Here is a 21,719-nt window from a genome sequence, read left to right as displayed (position 1 = left end):
CCTTCAAGACTAGTACCAGGTTGGTGTTAGTAGCATGGATCCTGAGTGAGAACTGGAGGAAGGCTTTGTTTTGATGGACAGTTAAGTAGAGGGAAAAAAATCACAGAGCTACTACAGCCCAAGCCATTGGCATGCATGGGCTTCCTTATAAATTCTTCTTTCTATCCCCACCCATCATTGTCCTCTCAGTTTAGCATCTTATTGCTCCCATTTCACTGAGGGATGTTGAACGTCATGTTTATCCTAACTAGGTTTTGCTGTTAATTTAATGCAGCCTAAAGTTATCTGAGAGAGTCTCAGTTGAAGGATTGCCCAGATCAGATGGGCCTATGACCGTGTCTCTTTGAGACTGTCTTGAACGATGGCTGCTGTGGGAGGTCCCAGCCCACTGTGAGCAACACCGACCTAGCAGGTGGGTCCAGGCTCTCTGAGAAATCTAGGTGAGTATGAGCCTGTCACCAAACTAGTGATTGAGTCAGGATTCAATATTATTCCATGGTTTCTACTTTAAGTTCCTAATTAGAGTCCCTGCCCTGATATTCTTCAGTGATGGACTGTACCCTGGAAGTGTAAGCTAAATATACCCTTTCCTTCTCAGGTTGCTTTTGGTAAGGAAGAGTGTTTTATCACAGCAAAAGAAAAAGAAACTCCAACAATTCCCAGTAACTGACAGCCAAGGACGAAATGGGAGGCAGGATTTGAACTGGACTGTATAACTCTTTCTAAATGGCCAGAACCTGAACTAAGACAGTGAGACTTGGTATAAGAGGAACACACTGAAAAGATATCAGAGGGTGAGACTGGGAAGCCAATGTTCCTGGTCACTGCACCTCACTCCAGACAGAGCCAAAGCTCATTAACTGGAGCAAGAGACAGAGTGAAAAGCCATGTCAGGAAGGAGGCCTTGTATACTGCAACAGGGCTGTCCTTTGGATTTGACTCCCCCGTCTCCTCCTTGGAGTTCTGGCCCTTTGCCTTGGATGCTTTCAGCAGCTTCTGAGAGGAAGCTCAGACTGGAAATCTGTTCTCTGTTTTAAACAACCATAGTGTGAGCTACTAAGACATAACGAAGACCTACATCCCCTACAGTCCCCCCATCACACACACACACACACACACACACACACACACACACACACACACACACACACACATACACCCTTACTTTCCTGGTTGCCCTGAGTATCAGTAAGCTCAGACACCATGGTGAGTGGGCCAGGGATAGGCACAGACACTAGGCAGGGACCTGTTAGGTCCCAGAGCTGGGGCTGGTGAGTCCGGATAGTGTCCTGGGACCAATGACTCAAGGTGTTGTTGACCACTTTACATCAGGGGGACTGCCTCAGAGCTTTATTCTCTTCTCAAGTCTGTTATCGATTACTGTAGGAAATGTCAGAAAAGAGGGCTGGGGTGAAACCAAGAAGGCGGAGAGTCTGCCAGTCTTTGGGGTTTGGTATCATCCAGAGGCAAAGAGAACTCTTGTCTCACCAACTTCTCTACTTAGTCACAGCACACTGCAACTGGGCATGGGTTTTGGCCCTGTCATCTTGGACAGGTTGTGTGCTCTTGAGACATCTGGGCGCAAGAAGAATCATACAAGCACACTGGGACTCAGTAGTTCTTTCTCCCAAAGACAGGAAGAGGGGACAGAAATTTCTACTACTTGGCTGGGGGATGGAAAAGGCGAGACCCTGACAGTCTTCTCAACAAAGGTGCCTTTGATATGATGATATGTAAGTAAGAGTTTGCAGAATGCCACCCCACCCCCCCCCCACACACACACAAATCCCCAAGCCAGCCAAGGAGCCAACCAACTACCCAAAAGCCTCCCAAGCTTGGTGAGATTCCTTGGTGTGCCACCTTTCATAGAGAATGCAAAGCAACCTTTTTCCATTCCTTGAAGCAGACACCAGTGGCAGGCACTGGTCTTATACTTTTGTTTATTATTATTATTATCATCATCATTATTATTATCATTATCATTATATTATCTCTTCTAAGAAGTGTAGGCTATAGCCAAGTTACTCTGTTTTAATTTCTTTTTGTTACAATTAGCATGAATTTGCTGAGTACCTATGTGGCAGGCATTGGGGTAGGTTCTGTGGTCCTATGAGTATGCAGACACAGAGTGGCCAGTTTCAAATTACTTAAGATCTCATTTGGAGACATGTGTGCACACACACACATATATCTACTCAAGCAAACATCCTCCTGCCCCAGGCATGGAGCTGTAATTACCCACACATACCTTGGGAAGTATTGAGTATACACATAAGAAACAGGAATGCAGGGCCCTTCAGTTAAGTGTGTGCTCAGGAGTGGACAGGGAGGGGCTGTTTCCTAGAGGGCTCAGGGACAGACTCAAAAGCCACCTTGAGGCAAGAGGCTCAAAGAAAAAGACTTGCAAATGTTGCTACCCCAAAAGTACAGTCCGGCCTCATGGTTTATGAACTATATCCGAGTCTTCCGTTCTGTAACCGCATGGTGTTTCTGTGCCCTCCTTACTCCAGTAAACAGTCACTGCATCTTCATCCTCCCCCTCTTCCTCCGCAATGTTCAGCTCCATTTTGCTTCAAGGTTGTGACCCTATCACAGGGCCTCTCTTGCTTTCTTCCTCTTTCCATTTAAATTTTTAAAAAAATTTTGAAAACAATGTATCTGTGTTTGTGTGTGTGTCTGTGTGTATATGTGTGAGTGAATATGTATATATATGGGTATATATATATATATATATATATATATATATATATATATATATGTGTGTGTGTGTGTGTGTGTGTGTGTCTGTATGTGTGAGTGTGTGTGTATGTGAACATGTATGTGTGAATATGTATATCTGTGTGTATATATGTGTGTATATATATATGTGTGTGTATATGTATATGAGTGTGTGTGTCTGTGTCTGTCTGAGTGTGTGCCTGTATGAGTGTGTGTGTGTGTGTGTGTGTATATATGAGAGAGAGAGAGAGAGAGAGAGAGAGAGGGGGAGGGAGTTCAAGGATAAGCTGGGTGTTGGTTCTCGACTTCCACCTTGACTCGGAGATGTCTGCTCTTCACCGCTGCCTCTCCCATGCTTGCTACCTTCCAAGATCCCAATGTTCTCTGGCCTCCTATCTTACAGTAGGAGTTCTGGGTTGCATCCTCCTACTGCCAAGCTTTATGTGATGTCCCAGTTTCATTCTGTTCCTATGACAAGCACCAAGACCAAAGGCAACATCGAAGAGGAAACTTCCAGGGCACAGCCCATCACCGAGGAAAGTCCGGGCAGGAACTCAAGCAGGAGCTTGAAGCAGAAATCATGGAGGAATTCTGCTTGCTAGTTCATGTTATGGCTCAAACATAGACTCATACTTAGTTAGATTTTATTTTTTATACAGTTCAGGATCACCTGCTCAAGAAATGATATAAGTGGTCCTAGCCCTCCCGTATTAATTAACAATCATGACACTCCCCCACCCCAGGCATGCTCACGGGACAGTCTGACCTAAAAGCAATTTCTTGAATAATGCTTTCTTCTCAGATCAAGACTTTCCACACAGATGAATCCTAGGCTGTGTCAGGGACATGTCTGAGTAGGACATATGAGTTCTGAGGATTTGAATTCAGAACGCAGGCGCTTACACCTGGCTGGCAAGGGCATGGCTCACTGAGCCACTTCCTCAGTCTGGTTTCCTTGGCAAGCCACTCTTTTATTTATAGGCCCTGTCCCTGTCTTTCGGTCTCCTGCTTTCTCCTTCTTTTTCAAACCTCTGACAAGACCAGTCATCAGAATCTCTACCATTCCATTCCACCACTGTATGCAAAGCGGTCTCTCAAAGTTGCCAGAATCCTGATGAAGGCCAAGCCCACGATGGGGACCCTGAGCACCCTCATCTTTAAAGGGAGCACACAGCAGCACTTCTTCTCTCTTCACCCCACTGGGTACCTTTCCCTGTGGCCTCTGCCACCTGGCTTCTGCTCTGGCTCTCCAAGTGAGGCCAAACACCAAGGCTTATTCCAGGAGCCTTTGCTACCACCGAGGGTCATCTACACTAGTGGTTTTCATCAGCCCTCGTGAAAAATTGCTTTACTCTCAGCCCTGACTGCTCTCCACACCAGTCAGTCCTGGGTTCTCACAGCTAGGGGACTGTGGACAAGTCATTCACAGCTTATAGTCGCTGCATCTATAATAATAATGAGGGGTGACTTCTTACATGCCTCTTTGCTCTAATAATTGGCAAGGTGATTTCTGTTTTGTTTTTCTGGCTATTTCACTGGTGCCATTACACTCTCTTCTTGTTACCACATAGATGGATGCCTCTGTTTAAAATGATCAGGTGACACCAAACCCATCCAAGGGCCACACAGAAGAGCTTCCTTTCTTCATGCTGAAGCTACCCCCAGATCAGTAATTCCTCTAGGCATTACTGGACAGTCCCCAGAAAAGCTGGAGTGCTGTTAATTCTTTTTCTTGAAATCACTCCTTAACCCTTCCTGTCAGTGCAAGGATACTAACCCTGAGCAGACCCTACTCATTGCAGCTCTGGTTGCTAATGCTGGTGGTCCTCTCCATTCCTGTGCTCCCCTCACCCCTAGTAAACTGCTCTTTGCTGGCACATTCTTTGTTCAAAGAAAGCACCTCAAGGGTCCACAGTGGTTTCTTTTTCTTTAAGAATCATTTGAAACTTATGAATCCTGTGCCTGTCATTTGAAAGGTTCACAGAGCGCATAAGATCTGCCACACAGGGCTCTGGCTCCTCAACTTAAGCCAGACACCTTTCCTCCCCCAAACCACACTGGTCTGTTAAAAATGTATTTGTTTTACCAGAACATCCACTGCCAAGGTCAGGGGTTGCAACGAGGCTGATGGCAGACCACAGGCATGGGCCCTTTGTTGGCAATGATGAGTTTTCCTGATAGACAAATGAAGAAGGCTTCCCAAATCACCAAATTTAGCCGTGCTCAGTGGGAACCATTCTGCATCCAGCTATGCACCGTCCCAAACTTTGCTGAAACATGGTATATTGACCCTCATTATCAAGAATGCTGCTCAGACTGTAATATGTTTTCTCCGGTGATACTGATTGGTTCAGAGGATGCAACGTGATTGCAAATCTTTGAAGCCCTTTCTCTGTTCAATTTTCTTCTTCCTTCTGTGCTCCAACCCTTCTACCCCCTAGGTTCTCGTGTAGAGCAGATAGGAGGTGAAATTACATTAGAATCTGTTTACTGTGCCGTCTCAGAAGACATGTAGAAGCACAACAAAGGGCCTGGCTACCTCCAGTGAGTCTAAATCCTCTCCAGGGAAAGCCTCTGTTGTAGTGAGAACAAGGGAATCCAGAACAAGGGAAGAGCCATGCATTATCTAATCTATGTTTTACAGATAGGGAAACAGAGCCTGAGAATCAAGGAACTGCCATTGAGGTAGGCTGCACATCTACAGCCAGATCCAGATCTCTAAAGGTCCCCCTCCAGACACTTGTCTCAGTGTCACACAAGAACTCTGCCCAACTGGACCACAATTTCCTTGAGCCACTCATCTGGTCTGTGCCCATCATTGCATGCACTCGCTTCTAGCACAGGACTTATAAGTACTTGCCACAGTGGGTCATGTGCACAGTACAGTCACAGCCAGTGGCGTGGTGACACCACAAAGCTTACGGAACTGTCACAGAAATCAGGTACCGGGAGTTGACCTGACACTTCCCTACAGGAATACCATGAGTGCCCTGTTAGGCTATGGTCTGCATACCTGATCAGAAATAGATGTTTCCCCCCCCTCAGAAGACAGACTTGTACGTCCTTCACTGGTTTCTCTGAGACACTGCTTTTGAGAAATAGTCACTGAACGTTTACAGAGCCATGTGCTGGGTACGTAGAGATGAACTAGTACAGAAATGGATTCTTTTCCTGGTGGAAAATGATCTAATGGGAGATGAAAGAATAGAAAAGAACGAGAATAAAAATAGACCACCCCTCACACAGACGGAGAGGGGCTAATCTCTGCCTGCTTCTAAGAAAATAAAAACAACACTGCACAAGGAGACTTTGATGAAGTCAAAAAAAAAATCTAAAACCCAACACGCATTATTTTATTTTATCTCAGTGGATCTCAACTCCAAATATCTGTGTTTCAAAAAGTAAGATTAGATACTATTAAGCCAGCCTAGCCAGCATTGATTTAAAAACCCTCTTCTGTGCTTCAAGATTGAGGAGGTTGTGGACCTCTGTCAATCTTCTTGTTATCAGCTGGATCTCAGCCTGCCAGAAGCCAGCCTGCCTGATTCCCTATTCTGGCCACATCCCTTCTATCTGCTGGTTTTTGTATAGCATGTCTGTGTGGAGCCATGAAGCAGCCACTTAGGAATACTAACTTAAACTCTAGGCCGTTCTTTCTTCATGGAATTGGGTGGGTCTGATGTATTAATAAGACACAGTTCAGCATATGTATTAGCGTTGTCCTAATGGGAACAGAGAAAAAACGATTTTGCTCATGCTCTCAGATGGTTCAGTCCATAGCTTTAGCCCAGGTGTCTATGCAGACCACCATGGCAGTGGGAGCATGTAGAAAGCTTCTTCACTTCAGGGTGGATAGGAAGCAGAGAGTGGGGAAGGGACTGGGCACTGGGTAGAGCTATCAATGGTATCCTTCCAGTGACCTATTTTCTCCAGGTAGATTTTTACCTCCGACAGTTTCTGGTACTTTACCAAATAGAACTGCCTTCCGAGGACCATGTCATTAACACATGAGCTTGTTGGGGCATCTCATGATCAAATAGTAACTGTGGGTTTTATGTCAGGTAATTGCAAAGCTCCACAGAATACCTTGCAGGTTTCCTCTTCACTGGCAACAGAAAGGTATACCATGATTGTTTCCTTGGAAGAGTCTTCCATTGGGTACTAGGCAACTTCTCAAATCCATTGAATGAGTCATTTCTGTAACAAGGGATCTTTCTGGAATATTAACTCACTCTGTATAGAAGTTCCTCAAGGAGCTGTTTTGGCTTTGCTGCCTTTGGGGTAGATAATGCCATGGGGGAGAAATCGGACAGGCATGCCATACATAAACCTCAAGTTTTCTGAGTCTACTCTCATGTATTTTGCTAACTCAACTTTATTGACTCAACATCACAAAAGACATCTTTATATTGCTGCCATAAATAGAATAGCAATATCCCTTGCCTTAACTAGAAGGTAATAACAAGAATAAATACAATTAAATTGTTGGCTGCCGACCTGCTCAGAGACTCTCTTTATCAGGAAGAGCAGATGGGTTTTAAACCCTCCCCCCTATACTTAACATCCATCACCCCTAGAGCCTGACCCTCCCTGTTCCAGACAGTGGTGCTTAAGATTAGACTTCAGGCTGGGCAGGCCACCAATTCTGTTGAGGAACCCTCAGACCTCTGGAGGGACTATTACTGCACATGCCAACTGCGAAGCAAGGCCATTTGCTATTTGAATGTTCACAGCCAACCAGCTCACAAAAGGACTCCGTGAAGCTGAGGTGTGCTCTGCTGTCCAGCTTCTCCAGAAATTTCCATCTGGTACAGAAGGCCTATGATCAAGGTTGTGTCTGGACACACTGGAGCCTCTTTAGACTCCTAAGTCAGGTCAGCCTTTAGTACAGATTCCTTGTGCCCCAGGAACATGGCCAGCTAGACTCTGAAAAATTGCAGGTCTCTTTTCTGTCTTTATAAAGCAATTATTGTTCTTAGTTACCTGTCTATAAAGTTTTTCTTGCAGGGTGTGTGTGTGTGTGTGTGTTCCATCGATGGAAGTCAAAAGATAACCTTGCCCACCTGCCTTCATTACTAACCTTTATTTGAGATGGGCTTTTGTTATTTGCCAATGCATACTCATGGTTTCTGGAAATTCTATCTCTGCCACCCATCTTGTTTAGCAGCACTGGGATTAGAGGTGTGTGCTATTACACCTGGCTTTACATGGGTCCTGGGGATTCAAACCCAGGTCCTCAAGCTTGTGTGATAAGCAGTTGGCCCACTGAGCCATCTCTTCAGTACATCTTGCAGTGTCTTTATAACAAATGTGTGGACTACATAAAGAGCTCTTCACAATACACAAGGGCACCCCCACTTGAGTCTGTAATGAGTTACTGTCTTTAACATTCATTTTAATTAACATTTTGCATTAACATTTGAACATTCATTAACATTTCTTTAAAACATTCACTCTAGGACATCTCCATGATGGGCAGTGGAAATATATGGGCAAATTCTCCCTGGTGAGTAGGGCCAGGGATACTACAGAAGGCAGAGAAAGAAAGCAGTTACACTCATGTATCCTTTACTGACAGGGACATGCCTGCTGAGATGCATCATTGAGTGATGTTGTGTGAATGCTACTAAGTGTTCTTCAGACATAGATGGTGCAGGCTTCTGTCTACTGACTGTGCTAAATGGCCTATTGCTCCTCGGACCAAACATGATGTTTATGCACAGTGTACTTACTATAGGCAACAAAATGGTATATATTTATTTATTTTTTGTCCAAACATAATGTGCCTTCCCCATCTGTCTTAGTCAGGGTTTCTATTCTTGCACAAACATCATGACCAAGAAACAAGTTGGGGAGGAAAGGGTTGAGGCTTAATAGTGATGTGTTTGTGTGTCAAGTTGACAAGGGGTCAATTGTACTGGCTAGTTTTGTGTGTCAACTTGACACAGGCTGGAGTTATCACAGAGAAAGGAGCTTCAGTTGGGGAAGTGCCTGTGGGGCATTTTTTCAATTAGTGATCAAGTGGTGAGGGCCCCTTGTGGGTGGTTCCACCTTTGGGCTGGTGCTCTTGGGTTCTATAAGAGAGCAGGCTGAGCAATCCAGGGAAAGTAAGCCAGTAAAAAATATCCCTCCACGGCCTCTGCATCAGCTCCTGCTTCCTGACCTGCTTGAGTTTCAGTCCTGACTTCCTTTAGTGATGAACTGCAACATGGAAGTGTAAGCGGAATAAACCCTTTCCTCCCCAACTTGCTTCTTGGTCCTGATGTTGTGCAGGAATGAAAACCCTGACTAAGACACCATGCAAACATTATCCTATGCTTGGATGGGAAAGGTACATTATGTCTCAGCTCTGCTATAATTTTAGGGGTCACCTTGGCATATGCAGTTTGGGATTGAGCAAACCATCATATCATGGGGTGTGAGTATGTTCCCACCAGTAGAGTGTGTATGCACATTGCTTGGGCCTTATTATAAGGCAGACATAGCCTTAGCTGGTCTGTGATTCAGCCCATCTGCTAGACCTCCAGGTGATGCCCAGAGTTGCTGGTTTAAGGACCATAGGTTGACTAAAAAGGCCCTAGGCCAGTGTCTCTCAATTCCTGCCCCTCAGGCAGCCCAGCAGTGAAAGGATATTCTGGAACTTGTCTAAGATGCAAATTCTCAGGCCTTAGGATCTCTGGGGTAGGGCTCAGTGATCTGTTCTGGACAAGCCTTTGAGGTCATTCTAATGCTCTTTCAAGTTTGAGAACAACTTTATAGACTTTATGTCTTCCAGAAGCCATATTAACTCATATTCCCATTTTCTTGCATGTACTGTATAGTGTGAGCCTGTTATAGGTAGGGGACCCCAATTTTCTTAGTCTTTCGGTTGCCAAATCAGAAGTTGAGATGTCTGAGGCTCTTGTCAAGTTCACTCTTGAGAAAACAAAGGCAGTTACAGGACTACCCTGCGGCAGAAGAGCAAGGGGAGAGCAGGAAGCTGGGTGGAGTGTTGATGTTGATCGGGAGGGGTCTGTGGAGGCTTCTCCTTCCTCTGTAAGTGTTTATGGGACCCTAGGGACTTCTCCACTGATGTTAGACAAGCGGGCAGGCCAGCAAGTATTTACATCAATGTTCACACAGGAAAGTGTGGGCTCGTACATCTCGTAGTCCTAAATCCAAGTGTTAGGGATTTGGACCACATCCAGCAAGCCTATCCAAACACACTCATGATACTACTCTCCACAGAGTGCATTTTCTAATTCCGTGCCTCTGCCACTCCCCCTCCTGGTATCGCCTCCCTCCCATGCTTCTTGGCGCCACCGCATCACTTTCTAAATGAAATAGCCCTCCCATTGATGCCGCTTTGTTAAAACCACACCAGAGCTCTTAAAATAAACCGACATGCCCCAGCACCCTCCTCTGAGCAGTCTTTCGTTTGTGTGTGCCTGTTTTCAAAATCTGTAGCATAACATGTGCAAAGTCTACCATTTTAAGCTTGTTTAACTGTTCTATTCAGTGGCTTTAAGTACATTTCTGATTGCCGTGCAGTCTTCGCCACTATCCCTCTATAGAACCCTTTTCATCTTGCAAAAAGGAAAATTTATACTAATTAAATAGTGGCTCTTTATTCTCTTCCCACTGACGGTGGCCACCACCATTCTACTGAGAATCTGGCTGGTTTGAGGAAAATCCTTTCTGAGGAATCAAGCAGTGGCTGACTTTTTGTGACAGTGTTGAAAGTTTAATGGCCTCAGAGTTTACCTATGTCGGACAGCGCATGTGTCAGAAGTTTCTTCATTGTTGAGGCTGAATAGTATTTCTTTATATATTGTCATCATTTATCTGTCAGTGGATATGATAATGATGGTTCTGTGAACAGTGGAATTATTGAACAACTGTCTGTTTCAGTCTCTGCTTTCAATTTTATAAACTGCTTGGTGATTTTACTTATTTTTCTTTTATGTGCATGCATGTTTTGCTTGCATAGATGTCTGTGTACCACATGAGTGTCTACCCATAGAGGCCAAAAGAGGGAGTTGTCTTCTCTAGATCTGGACTTGAAGATGGCTGTCAGCTGCCGTGTAGGTGCTGGGACTTGAACCCAGGTCCTCTGGAAGAGCAGCCAGTGCTCTCAAACACTGAGCCATTCTGCAGCCCCTCCATTTTCTAAGTGTGTACCCACCAGTGAGGCTGCTAGATTAGATGGCATGGAATCTGTATTAGGGTTTGGGGAGGGACGGTCCTATGGCTTTCTATAGTGGTCACAGTGTTTTATAGTCTATCATAGCCCTTTGCATAATCAGATGAAGACTGTGCCTGAGGAAACTGAGGTTCAGAAAAGTGGGGACATTTGCTTGAGGACACATAGGTAATAAGTGTTTCACCACAGCAAAGCATCCCCACTGCCCAATGGTAGCTCATCCCTGGTACAGAGCTAGAGGTCACGCCTATGTCATGGGCAATGTGTACTGCTCCAGTGAGAACATTGCAGAAGTAAGGCTCTGAGTGGCATCTGGAAGAGATGTGTATGGAGCCCTAAGTCCTCACTCTGAGGGGTCAGAGCCACAGAAGACAGCATGGTAGGCTGTGGAAAGCGCTGGAAGCTGTGGCTGTTTCCACACCCCTGTTTCCAGGGTCTTTGTGGGAGGCCTTCTGTAGACAGGTCCAGACACAGGACAGCCCCGGGGTTCCTCTCACCTTTCTTTTTGATTCTCATAGATAAACATTTTGATTAGGACATTCATTTGGATACTTCACATGGTTTACTTGAAGTCAAGTTCTAGGAACGTAGTTAGAGGCCCTTTGTGACCTACAGAAACAGCGAGCTGAAATCACCTGCCTGGCAAGCTCACACTCTCCAGACACCATATACCTTTCCTCTATTATTTACACGGTCCTGGCACATATCATACCGTGAAAGAAGGTGCAAGTTACCCTAGGTATCACTCCCCAGAGTGAGGCCAACATGCTTAGCCTAGAAACTAGAGATACAGAAACCTAACAGCGAACACTCAGGTCTTACTGGGCAGAGTCCCAGTGTATCTGCCCTTTCCTCTGCATCTGCTGAAATGCCAGACCTCAGCAATGTCACCCCAGTGCTAGGTGACTACAGATGATCAGTGAGTTCCTCCTCCAGACTCAGAAGTTTCCAGTATCCTTTTGCCAACCTGCAGCGTGGCACAGAAAATAGAACAGAGTATAGAGTGCCAGAGTAGAGGGTATAGGAGCTGTGGACCGGGGCCGGAGCCAGGGTCAGGTAAAGGCAGGTCCTCTTGCTGTGCGGTCACAGAAAGTCCTGGGACCTCTGTGAGCCTTTATTGCGTATCCACAGATGGGCAAAGAGCATGGTTGGAATACTTATTGATGCTTGGCATGAGCTCTTAGAGGTGTCAGACCCCGGGAAATGAGACTTCCTGGGATGAGGCTTCTCCCTGCTGACCCATCCTTCCCCAGATGTACATCTTTCCTTACCAGGCTTCACTGGCCTGGGGCAGTTGACAATACAAGCCCTCTGTTCCTCTTCAGAAGAAAACTCCTCTAGGCCTTAATCATGGTGTTGTTCTCTCTTCTCTCGGTGGCTCAGTCTCCCTGACTCCTAACAGACACTGTTGATATCAAAAGACCAGTTTGGCAGATTGGTTCCAAACTCAGGGATGTCATGCATAGGTGACACCTGTTGCCATGACAACCGCATACCTTCTTAGAGTCCACTTGCCACACTTACCTGTGAACAGGTTATATCACAAGCTAAATAAAAGACAGACCCTTCCCCACTTCTGTTCCTTTTCCCTTTGTCTTTGTCTCTCTTTGTCGCCAATAAGCCTCTTCCATAAGGAACTGCTTTGGCCTGGTGTGGTATGTCCAGATGAGAGCCGCCATTCTAACATTTCAGACACCATTTTCCAGAGGCATTCTGATGAGCACAGCTTGGGGCAGAAGGTTGTTGGAGGGGAGAGGGGGCAAAGGCAGCGGTGTTTTAAAGCTGGCCCCCCTTTCTGTACGGACCCTTCCTCCTGTCATGGCCCACTATGTCTTGGGCTCCAGCACACTGTCCCTGACGGCCTCCCCCGGCCCTGCTGAGTCTGTACAGTCCTCTGTCAGAGACCTTGATGTTTCGGGGACAATTCCCTTGGAGATTAGAGCTTGTCTATTTCCTGATTGGAGGCTGCATCACGCATTATTTTTGGATAGCTCCTGTCATCTGGAACGTGGATTCAGATCTCATGTAGGTACTTCACTAGCTATGTGATTCTGGATGAATTATTTGATGGCTCTGTGCCTCAGTTTCCCCCATCTGTACAATAGGGGTATTAAGGATATCAAGCTTATCGTACTGCTTGTGAGGCTTAGATGTGTTATTTGAGATCTAACACCCATAAAATGACTTTGGTGTTGTTGTCTGTTAGCACCTTCCCACTGGAGAAAATAACTGTGTGCAGGAGGGGGGGTCGGGAAGTAGGACAGGAGGTAGGGGGGTAGGGAGAGTAGGGGGAAGGTGTGTCTTCCCGTGTGGTCCTCACCATGGGTCTTTGGAACCCAGATCCCAGCATATAAGATCCTAAAAGCTGGTAACATTAAGAAAAAAAAAACCCCAACAAAATAAAAGCAAGCAAACAAAAAACTTGAGGTTGGCAGGCATCTGTTCTCAACCTGTTTGGCCAAAGAAGAGGATTATTAGGCCAGCTACAAAGACTTTTAAAAGCATGGTCGATCTTAAGTAGCTAAAAGAAAAAGAAAGCAGAGCCTTCTGATACGGAAACCTGGGAGGCAGTGACATCTGGGACTGGAAACTGACGAACTGCTCTGGCTACATTGTAGCCTTTTCTTTCTTCCTTTTTTCCCTCCCTTTTGCATCCTTTGTCCTTTCTGCACATCAGCATTTGGGGACCCCTGGTTAGAGGGATCCTCTGGATCTCCAAACTGTGGATTAAGATGCTGAATAGGAGCAGGAATTACATCCTTGAAGTTTGAAGGGGGGGCTGGAGAACAGAGCAGAATCCTGGGTTCCTCCGACAATAGCAAGAAAGCGCCTGGGAAATCCCCTTGACAGAGTGGAGAGCCTCTCTCTTGCAATGCAGATTTACAACTCACAGAGCCAGCAAGGCGTGATGATTTTCCAGGGAAACAAATCAGCTCCCCCAAGTGCTCGCAAGTGTGTCAGGAGGAACACAGCTGCCCGTGTGTAATGCAGACACTCTCCTTGGCTGAAGCCACTCTCCCCACACTACTGTGAAGTAGGTGACAGAAGCTGAGCAAATTCGGGGACGCACAGGTCCCGTCAGGACACTGGATGGACAGTCTCCCGGCTGGGTGATGAATTGCGGGCAACTGGGGAGAATTTAAAACCAGCCCAGCTGCCACCTAGGAGAGTGACTAATCTCAACACTTAAGGATGAGACTAGCACCGCAGAGATAGCGAGCAAGACCCAGACGGTCAGGCAGACAGCCACTGGGGATGTCACTCCAGCAGACCTTTAGGGAGGGACCTGTCTCCATCCCCCCCTCCCATCAGCAGGAGACAGCCATCAGCTCACTGGGCTGTGGAGTTCCTGCTATCTTGCCATCTGCCTGTCTAACTCGGTTTTGCTCCAGGCAGCTGTGAGATCTGGTTCTCCAGAGCTTATCTAGATCCATGCAGCACGCCCAGCCTTGATGGCCATCACGAGCCGTTTTAAAAATAAAACACTGATTTCAAATGCCCCATAAAGAACATTTGGAGATAGTACACATGGGAGGGACCTGGCCTTCCTATGTGGGCCATGTCTTAAAGATGTCCCTTTCAGTGTCCTTCCCAGGGTGTACCCTTCATGCTGCACGTGTGGCAGAAATGCCTCAGCTTTCTCACCAAGTGGAGGTGTTTAACTGTTAGCTGAACAGAGGGGATCTTTTGAGACATAGAGACTAGGATCCAATTGCTAATCCCTAAGTCAGAGTTCCTTCATTCAAAAAAAAAAAAAAAAAAAAAAAAAAAAAAAGCAAATAAAACAAAAGGGCTTCATTATCTATCAGGTGTTTCCATCCTGAGCCCTGAGCTATATGCTTCCCAGGATAGCTATGAATGCAGCTCACTACAAACTAGCACACTAACTTAAAACATTATGACTTTTTTTTTTAAAAAAAAGATTTGTTTTGGTAACTTGATTAAGTGGTTCTTGAGGATGAACTTGTAGGTGGCAATGTCATTTTGCAATGTCAAAAGGTTGGGCACTTCTGGACCATGTATTTCTTACGAGGAGCTGGGGAAAGAGGAGAAATAAAACATAATTGTGAGCTCTGTCTCCATAAGATGCTGGCGTGATGGGATAATCAAGTTGCACAAGTGTGAGCAACTAAGGAGGAGCGAGGGTGGGTGGGGTGGTTAGGAAGGAGGGTGTGAAGGAGGTGGTGACAGAGTAGTGAGGAGACAGGGGCCTGGGAAGGGAGCAAGAAGGGCAGGGAGGTCAGTGTGTATCAGGAGTCCCAGAATGGAGACTGGCACACGCAAAGGTATAGAGATGGGCAATTATGGAATAATCTAGAAAGTCGTGAGCAACATCAAATGAAACAGGTAGAACCTAGGGGAAGATGAACCCAAGACGCCAAAGCTAGGTTATAGCCACGAATGTCCATTTTTTGCTTAAAGAAGTCAGCGTCTGTCTAGAATCCCACTCTGTGGCAAGTATTTATAATTTTCATTTTCACTATTCCCGGTTTGTAAGTTCCAAACAAATTTTCAAGCCTAGCAACTCTGTACTACAAGGGGAAAGAGGCTGTGCTCACTGAATTGGTTTCCAAGAAGGATATCTATTTACAATTTAAATTTGACGCTGGAACAGTTGGCGCTGAGGACTAGGAGCAAGGGAGTTGAAAGCAGACTGTCTTTCTCTTCTATTTTATCTGTTAATTGTGTTTATGCTTGGGTGAACTATACTAGGATGGAGGAGAAAAAAATGGACCCCTCCCCCTACAAAAGGACCACCTTAAATAAACACAGACTCTTCTCACAGAGTGCAGGATGCAACTGCCCAAGGCCATGATCTCCAGCGTCCACTGAGACTCCTCTCAAAAGTCTATTTCACCTTGCCTTCCCTGGATGGCAGGAGTCACTGCCTGCTTGTGGATCACAGTGATGGGCAGAGCTAGCTCCTCCTCCTCTGTCACTTTCCCAGACCTGATTTGAGATTTAATAGGGGTGCTAGGACCTTTGTATAACGTACTAGATGGCATCAATTCTGACCAGTCTGATATTCTTTCTAACGCATCAGCGCCAGAGTTGGATTGGTTGTTAAATATCTTCACAATCACCCCTGCTCTGGATACCTGGGCATAATGGGAGAAGTCTGGTTCAGTTGCCATAGGAATCTAGTTTGCAAGACAATGACAGAGCCATCTCCTCCAGAAGATTTAGTCCACACTCTGCCTGACCTCTGGACTATGTAGACCTAGTACTTCATTACTAGTAAATTAACTTAAGCTTCGGTCTTCTTTAAACTAAGGGTAGCATCAGTACCCACTGAGGACGGGGAGGGTGATGGGTCAGGGAACAGGTGCTTCGAGGTAGTCAGCATGGGACAGGCACACAACAGTTAGTTAATCAACAGTAAATAGTTCTTGGTACCACTGGTGGCTTACCATTGGGGTACCACAATGATAGAATATGTTGATGTCTTGACTAAGCCTGCAGCTCATGCTAACCATGTTTACCATCCCCCTTAGTGCCTGCCACAAGAGGCATTGTGAGGACCAACAACTCATTTGTCTTTCAAACAGAGTTGCATAACTCTCTTATAATTATAATGGCTCATCTGGTGACTGGGGTATCAGATGACAGCTGGTATAACCCCACCTTGCATGGAAGCAACCAGAATATAGCTTAAATATTGGATATTACATTAAACCAAGCAAAATGGATAACAGAGGGAGCTGTTTCTGGAGGAGGAGCCCTTTGTGGCTCAAGGACCTCCGAGAGGTGCCTCACCCAGGGATGCTGTGTGCCTAACCTGTGCAAGACTGGGAAAATTAGTACTTCCTGAGTGACTTTCGTAGGCCACTTGTGAGGGCAATGTAGTACACATGCGAACCATGATCCCACTCCCTCCTTCATAAGGGTTACACTCGAGCCTAAAGCCCAGGGAAGAACCAGAAGAACTCAGTTTACCTGGCAGGTACGTCAAAGCAGCAGCCTGCAGGCCGCATGGACAGCAAAAGAGCTATGCATGTAGTCCAATGGAAAACTGCAAATGTAGTTAAAACACTATAAGGTTTTCTTTGCATTTTTTGGTAATTAGCGTATCGTGAACTTTGTAGATGATAATAACATCATGTCACAGTATCTAAAGGTTGAACATGCCTGACTGTAAAGACCGCAAGGTGCTCAGGGTAGGTCATGCGGTTTCTTCACCAAAGCCCCATTCAGTCTCTGACTCAGAACTTGACTGTGATCCTTGGTTCCTGGGGCGACTGGATGGGCTCCTTGCAGAGAGTCTGTCTTTTTATACTTCTTTTTCTCATGCAGTTCATGAATGACAGGAGTGCCAAGAATGGAACTCTGAAGACAACCACTCAGAAAAAGAGATGTCTCTCAGAAGCTCTACCCCTGGCCACAGGATAGTTAATGCTTGGGACAGGTCAGGACCACTGAGGCCACCAATCTAAAAATCTCATTTTCTAAGAAAGATTTGAAAGCTTTGGAAGAATGGGTCTGTAGGTTGTGTGTGTGTATGTGAGTGTGTGTATGTGTGTATATGTGTGTGTTTGTGTGTGTGTGTGTGTGTGTGTGTGTGTGTGTGAGAGAGAGAGAGAGAGAGAGAGAGAGAGAGAGAGAGAGAGAGAGAGAGAGGTTTACTTGATTTTTTTTTAACTGTTCATCTCTTAGTCCCAGGAAAACTTATCCCCAAAGTGACTCTGTCTGTCTTTCTTGCCTCACAAGTAGATCTCAGGATCACACTGTCTACCCCCGTCCAGAATCAGCCCTTTTTTGATAGGGCCATGGTTCTCTCTGGTGGGTAATTTGTTATCTTCCCCAGCACTCCTTCCCCAGCAAGGGGTGGTACAAAAGTACTGTGATCCCGAGTAGAACCCCACGCCTTCCGAGGAAGCATAGGGCAAAGGAGACAGACTCCTCTTGACACCCCAAATTCTATTCCAGGTCACTTACCCACACCAAACATTTGAGGTGGCTTCAAGGATGAGTGACTGTGTTAAAGCCTTGCTCCTTATCAGAAAGACGAGTGCAGTTCCCATCCTCTGTCCCACATTGTTCCTTCCTTCTCCATGCATGGTAAATGCAATGAGCCTCCTTCCCTCCAGATTAAACAGATGCGCTGACTGCAAACAGAACTGGGCTATTGATACCAACCACATGGCCTGGGTAGTGCAGGTTCATGGTGACCCCACCAAACTAGGAGAAAGTGTTCACTGACCAAGTTAAAATCCATCCCAAAGACAAGAGTCTACTGAGACCATGTTACAGAAGATGTCAGTGTGGGATAGGCGACAGTTTTCTTACTAGGATCAGTCAGGGTAAGGGGGTGGTGGGAGGGGGTAAGACTCATGGATCCCCAGGTGAAACGTGATATGCTCACAGCACAAGAACCCTGAGTTTTCTATACACACTCTATATGTAAATGCTCCTCTGGAGACTTCTGACTGCCTGCTGGAAGAATTTGACTGTGGAAAGTGAAGGCTTCAAGATGCCTTTGGCAGGAAGGGGAGACACCACGTGTAACTGATCTTCTCATTACATTTTAAAAATTAAAAGTCCCTGGCACATAGAAGATACTCAGTAAAAAGTTCAGCGAATTGATGATCTGGGTTGTCAGCTCGTGGAAGTGGGAGCATAGACACACACACACACACACACACACACACACACACCAGAAGAAGTAGGCATCTGAGGGTCTTTCCTTTTCCTATTGTCAAAGTCACCCAGTAATCTGGGACAGGCAGAAACCTGGGCGCTCTGAAGTCCACCTTCCAGATCTCAGAATGTGACTTCTGTTCCAAACACACACACACACACACACACACACACACACACACACACAGAGAGAGAGAGAGAGAGAGACACCAGGAGAGCAGCTGTGGGAAAGTAGTTTCTGTCTCTGCTGAGGAGCTGGCGGCACAGAGTGTATTAACTGAACATAAGTGAAAGTTTTCGGAGTTCTTGGGGAAACCGAGGATGGGAGAAATGAAGCAGAAAGGGATTCTTCAAACATAGTGGAGTCCTTAGAATGATTTGTGGGGTTACAGAAAGGGACGGTGGTAAAGAGAAAGCAAGGAGCAGAAGAGGCACCTGCCTGCAGGTTAGGGTCCCTAGGGCCTCAGCATCTTGGATTCTGGACTTCTATGTTTTTTTTTGGGGGGGGGGGTCTGAAGGCAGGACCCATCCTCTATTCCTATGGATAATGAAGTTGGACAAAGGAGGGGTGTACACAGCACAGGACACTTGTATGAGCTTGGCTCCTAACTAATCCCCCTCCTGTGCTCTCAGGGACCTCACCCTTTTTACTGAAGGCTACCTCAGAACCTGCTGCCTTCCGACATGTCCGCCCACGGTTCGGACATGGGTCGGGCTCCGCGTGCAGAAGACTGTAGGTTCGGGAGCCAGCTTCAGCCCACGGGACACCCTGCTGGTGCTCCCGGCTCCCTTAGAGAGCTCATTCCAAGAAGTCCCGAACCAGGAGCAGCTGGAGGTTGTGGTCCCGCCCACCTCTGAAGAGAGAGGGACAAGCTGAGATCGCGCGCTCCTGGGGACCACGAAGCCCACCAGGAGGCATTGGAGACTTTCTGGCAACCTCTCCGGGTCTTGGCGCCGGATGTGAGCGCTCAGCCACCTGGGGTCGCCTGGGGCGTCGCAGGGTTGTCAGAGCACCCAAAGCCAGCGGAGATCCCGGGTCTCCAGCACCGCGCGCCACACCTTTAGCGGTGCCACCCCCCACGCCCGGATCCTAGGCTGGCCGGCGGGCGGCGTGGGTGCGTACCTGTGTGTGCAGGGCACATTCCCCTTCCCAGGAGTCCGTGCAGAGCCCTCCTCACTCAGCTCCCGCCAGGGGATTCCCCTCCCCCAGCTTAGAGATCCCCCGCGCGCCCCCTGCCCACTTTGCCAAGGCGAGAAAGCGGCCGAGCCGGAGACAAAGAAACTCCTGCCTGCCTCCACTCTCCGTCCTTCTACCCGCCCGAGACACTCCCCGGCGCCCTCCCTCGACCCCGGCGACACCGCGCTCGCTTACGCCGGGGGAAGAGAGCTGGGAACAGGGAGCAGGGTGGGCGAGTCCGCTTTCCCCACGCCGCGCGGCTACAGCTGCCCGTGCACCCCGCCCGGGGACGCCCCTCGGCAGCCGCGCCCCCATCATCCACTCCCTAAAGCGTCCCGGGCTTCTGACACTGCCACCCCCAGCCCGAACCGCCAGCACTATCCCTCCAGCTGAGCGACAGGGGGGCGCGGCGCACACAAAGCGGATGGGGAGTAAGGAGCTAGCTCAGGGGAAGAAGAGATCCCGCCGGGGCTCGGGGCAGGGGCTCCGGGAGGCTATTTACCCGATTTCTTCTTCGATCTCTGAGATGTCTGCGAAGATGAGGAAGACCACGAGCAGCGTGAGCGCGGCCAGCATCCAGCTCCGGAACTGCAGCTGCATGGTGGGGTCTGTGCCCTCCGGGACCCGCGCGCGGGCCGGGGCGAGGAGCTGGGGCTGGAGGAGCCTCCGCGCTCCACGCGCAGCGGGGCACACACCCTGCGCTCCGGGCGAGTCCGGGCCGACGGTGGCCGAGGCGACAGCAGCAGCAACAGACAAGGGTTGCTCTGGCGCTGCGAGCCCGCTCGCTCTCTCTCCGCTCCTGCCCGCCCCTCCCCTCCCCTCCCTTTTCCTCCCCCCTTCCCCCCCGCCCGGCACTGGGCTCCAGGCGCAGTTTGACAGCTTTGCTCCGCGCCTTGCCTGGTCTCCTCCCACTAACTCCAGCGGCCACCCACCCGCCTTTGCTTTTCCTGCCCCGGAGGGCTCAAGGAGCTTGCCACTCCCGGCCTAGGAAGGCTGAGCTCAGGCCATCGAAAGCTACCCGAAGATTGAGCTGAGCCTAGACAACTTGGAACACCCGGGGCTGGTTGGCAAACGCCTTGCGTCGCTCGCTCTTTGTCCAGCGCCCTCGCTTCCTCTCAAAGTTTTCCCGACACAAAGACTAACACCTGGGGACGGTCTTCTGCGCGCGGCGAGGAGGCGGTTTCCTCTGGGCTGTGTTTCAGCAGTTGACGAATTGAAAGGGGAAGTGGAAGAGAGGAGGGGAGAAATGGCTAAGAGAGGCCAACTTCACCAGAGATGTTCCTGGCAATTGGTGGGCGAGGTGCTCAGTCTGCAAACCTTCTCTATGGGTGGCCATCTCTGTCCATTTATAGACCCAAGCCGGGGAGCCTGGAGCTCCCCGCGTTGTCCAAGGTCCTGCGTAGAGAACCAGCGGATCCCCGTAGCACCCGTTCTACGTCCAACAGCAGGCATAGTACCCACATTGTGGCTGGGGCTGTATGTACTTCAGCTCCTTAGTTCTTGCTCTTTTCTGGTCTAATCAATAAACCCCTGGAGTCCTATCATGATCAAAAGGCCTTCTAGAAAATACAGTTCCCACAAAGGGAGAGAGATGCCCCTTCCCCCACCCCATACCGAACTCCTTCCCTGCTTCAGACACTTTAGCTCGTGTTACATTTTGCCCCGCTGCATTAAGTGGGAAGAACCCATTCATTAAGTTTTACTAGAATTAGATTACAACACACACACACACACACACACACACACACACACACACACACACACTGGATGTAACTTTTCGGACGCCAGATCATTGTTTGGTTAATGAAAGGGAAAGGGTCCTAGATGTTGCTTCTCAGGGGAGTTGAGAATTTCAACGCAATGCCCTACTGTTCTGGAAGCACCTGTAAAGGAACAGAGAGGCAGGTCGCTTGTGCTCAGAATAGCTCAGAGGGGCTAGTAGTACCCACGTCTCTCCCAGGCCGGGGTGTATAAAGGTCTAGAGAGCCTCTCATACTTCTTCTT

At 47.8% G+C, this 21,719-nt stretch overlaps 1 protein-coding gene across 1 annotated transcript in view; it reads right to left on the bottom strand.

The window, feature by feature from the left end:
• St8sia2 (ST8 alpha-N-acetyl-neuraminide alpha-2,8-sialyltransferase 2) overlaps window positions 1-20,501 on the bottom strand; it is a 73,674-nt gene extending 53,173 nt beyond the window's left edge. The window contains exon 1 of the mRNA XM_052160617.1: window positions 20,218-20,501. Within this exon, the coding sequence (XP_052016577.1) occupies window positions 20,218-20,315 (98 nt within the window). The 5' untranslated portion in view covers window positions 20,316-20,501. The remainder of the gene's footprint in view (window positions 1-20,217) is intronic.
• Window positions 20,502-21,719: the final 1,218 nt, after the last annotated feature.

The sequence above is a fragment of the Apodemus sylvaticus genome, chromosome 1 (assembly GCF_947179515.1).
Source record: "Apodemus sylvaticus chromosome 1, mApoSyl1.1, whole genome shotgun sequence".
In the NCBI taxonomy this organism is placed as follows: Eukaryota; Metazoa; Chordata; class Mammalia; order Rodentia; family Muridae; genus Apodemus; species Apodemus sylvaticus.
This window is presented reverse-complemented; position numbering and strand designations above follow the sequence as displayed.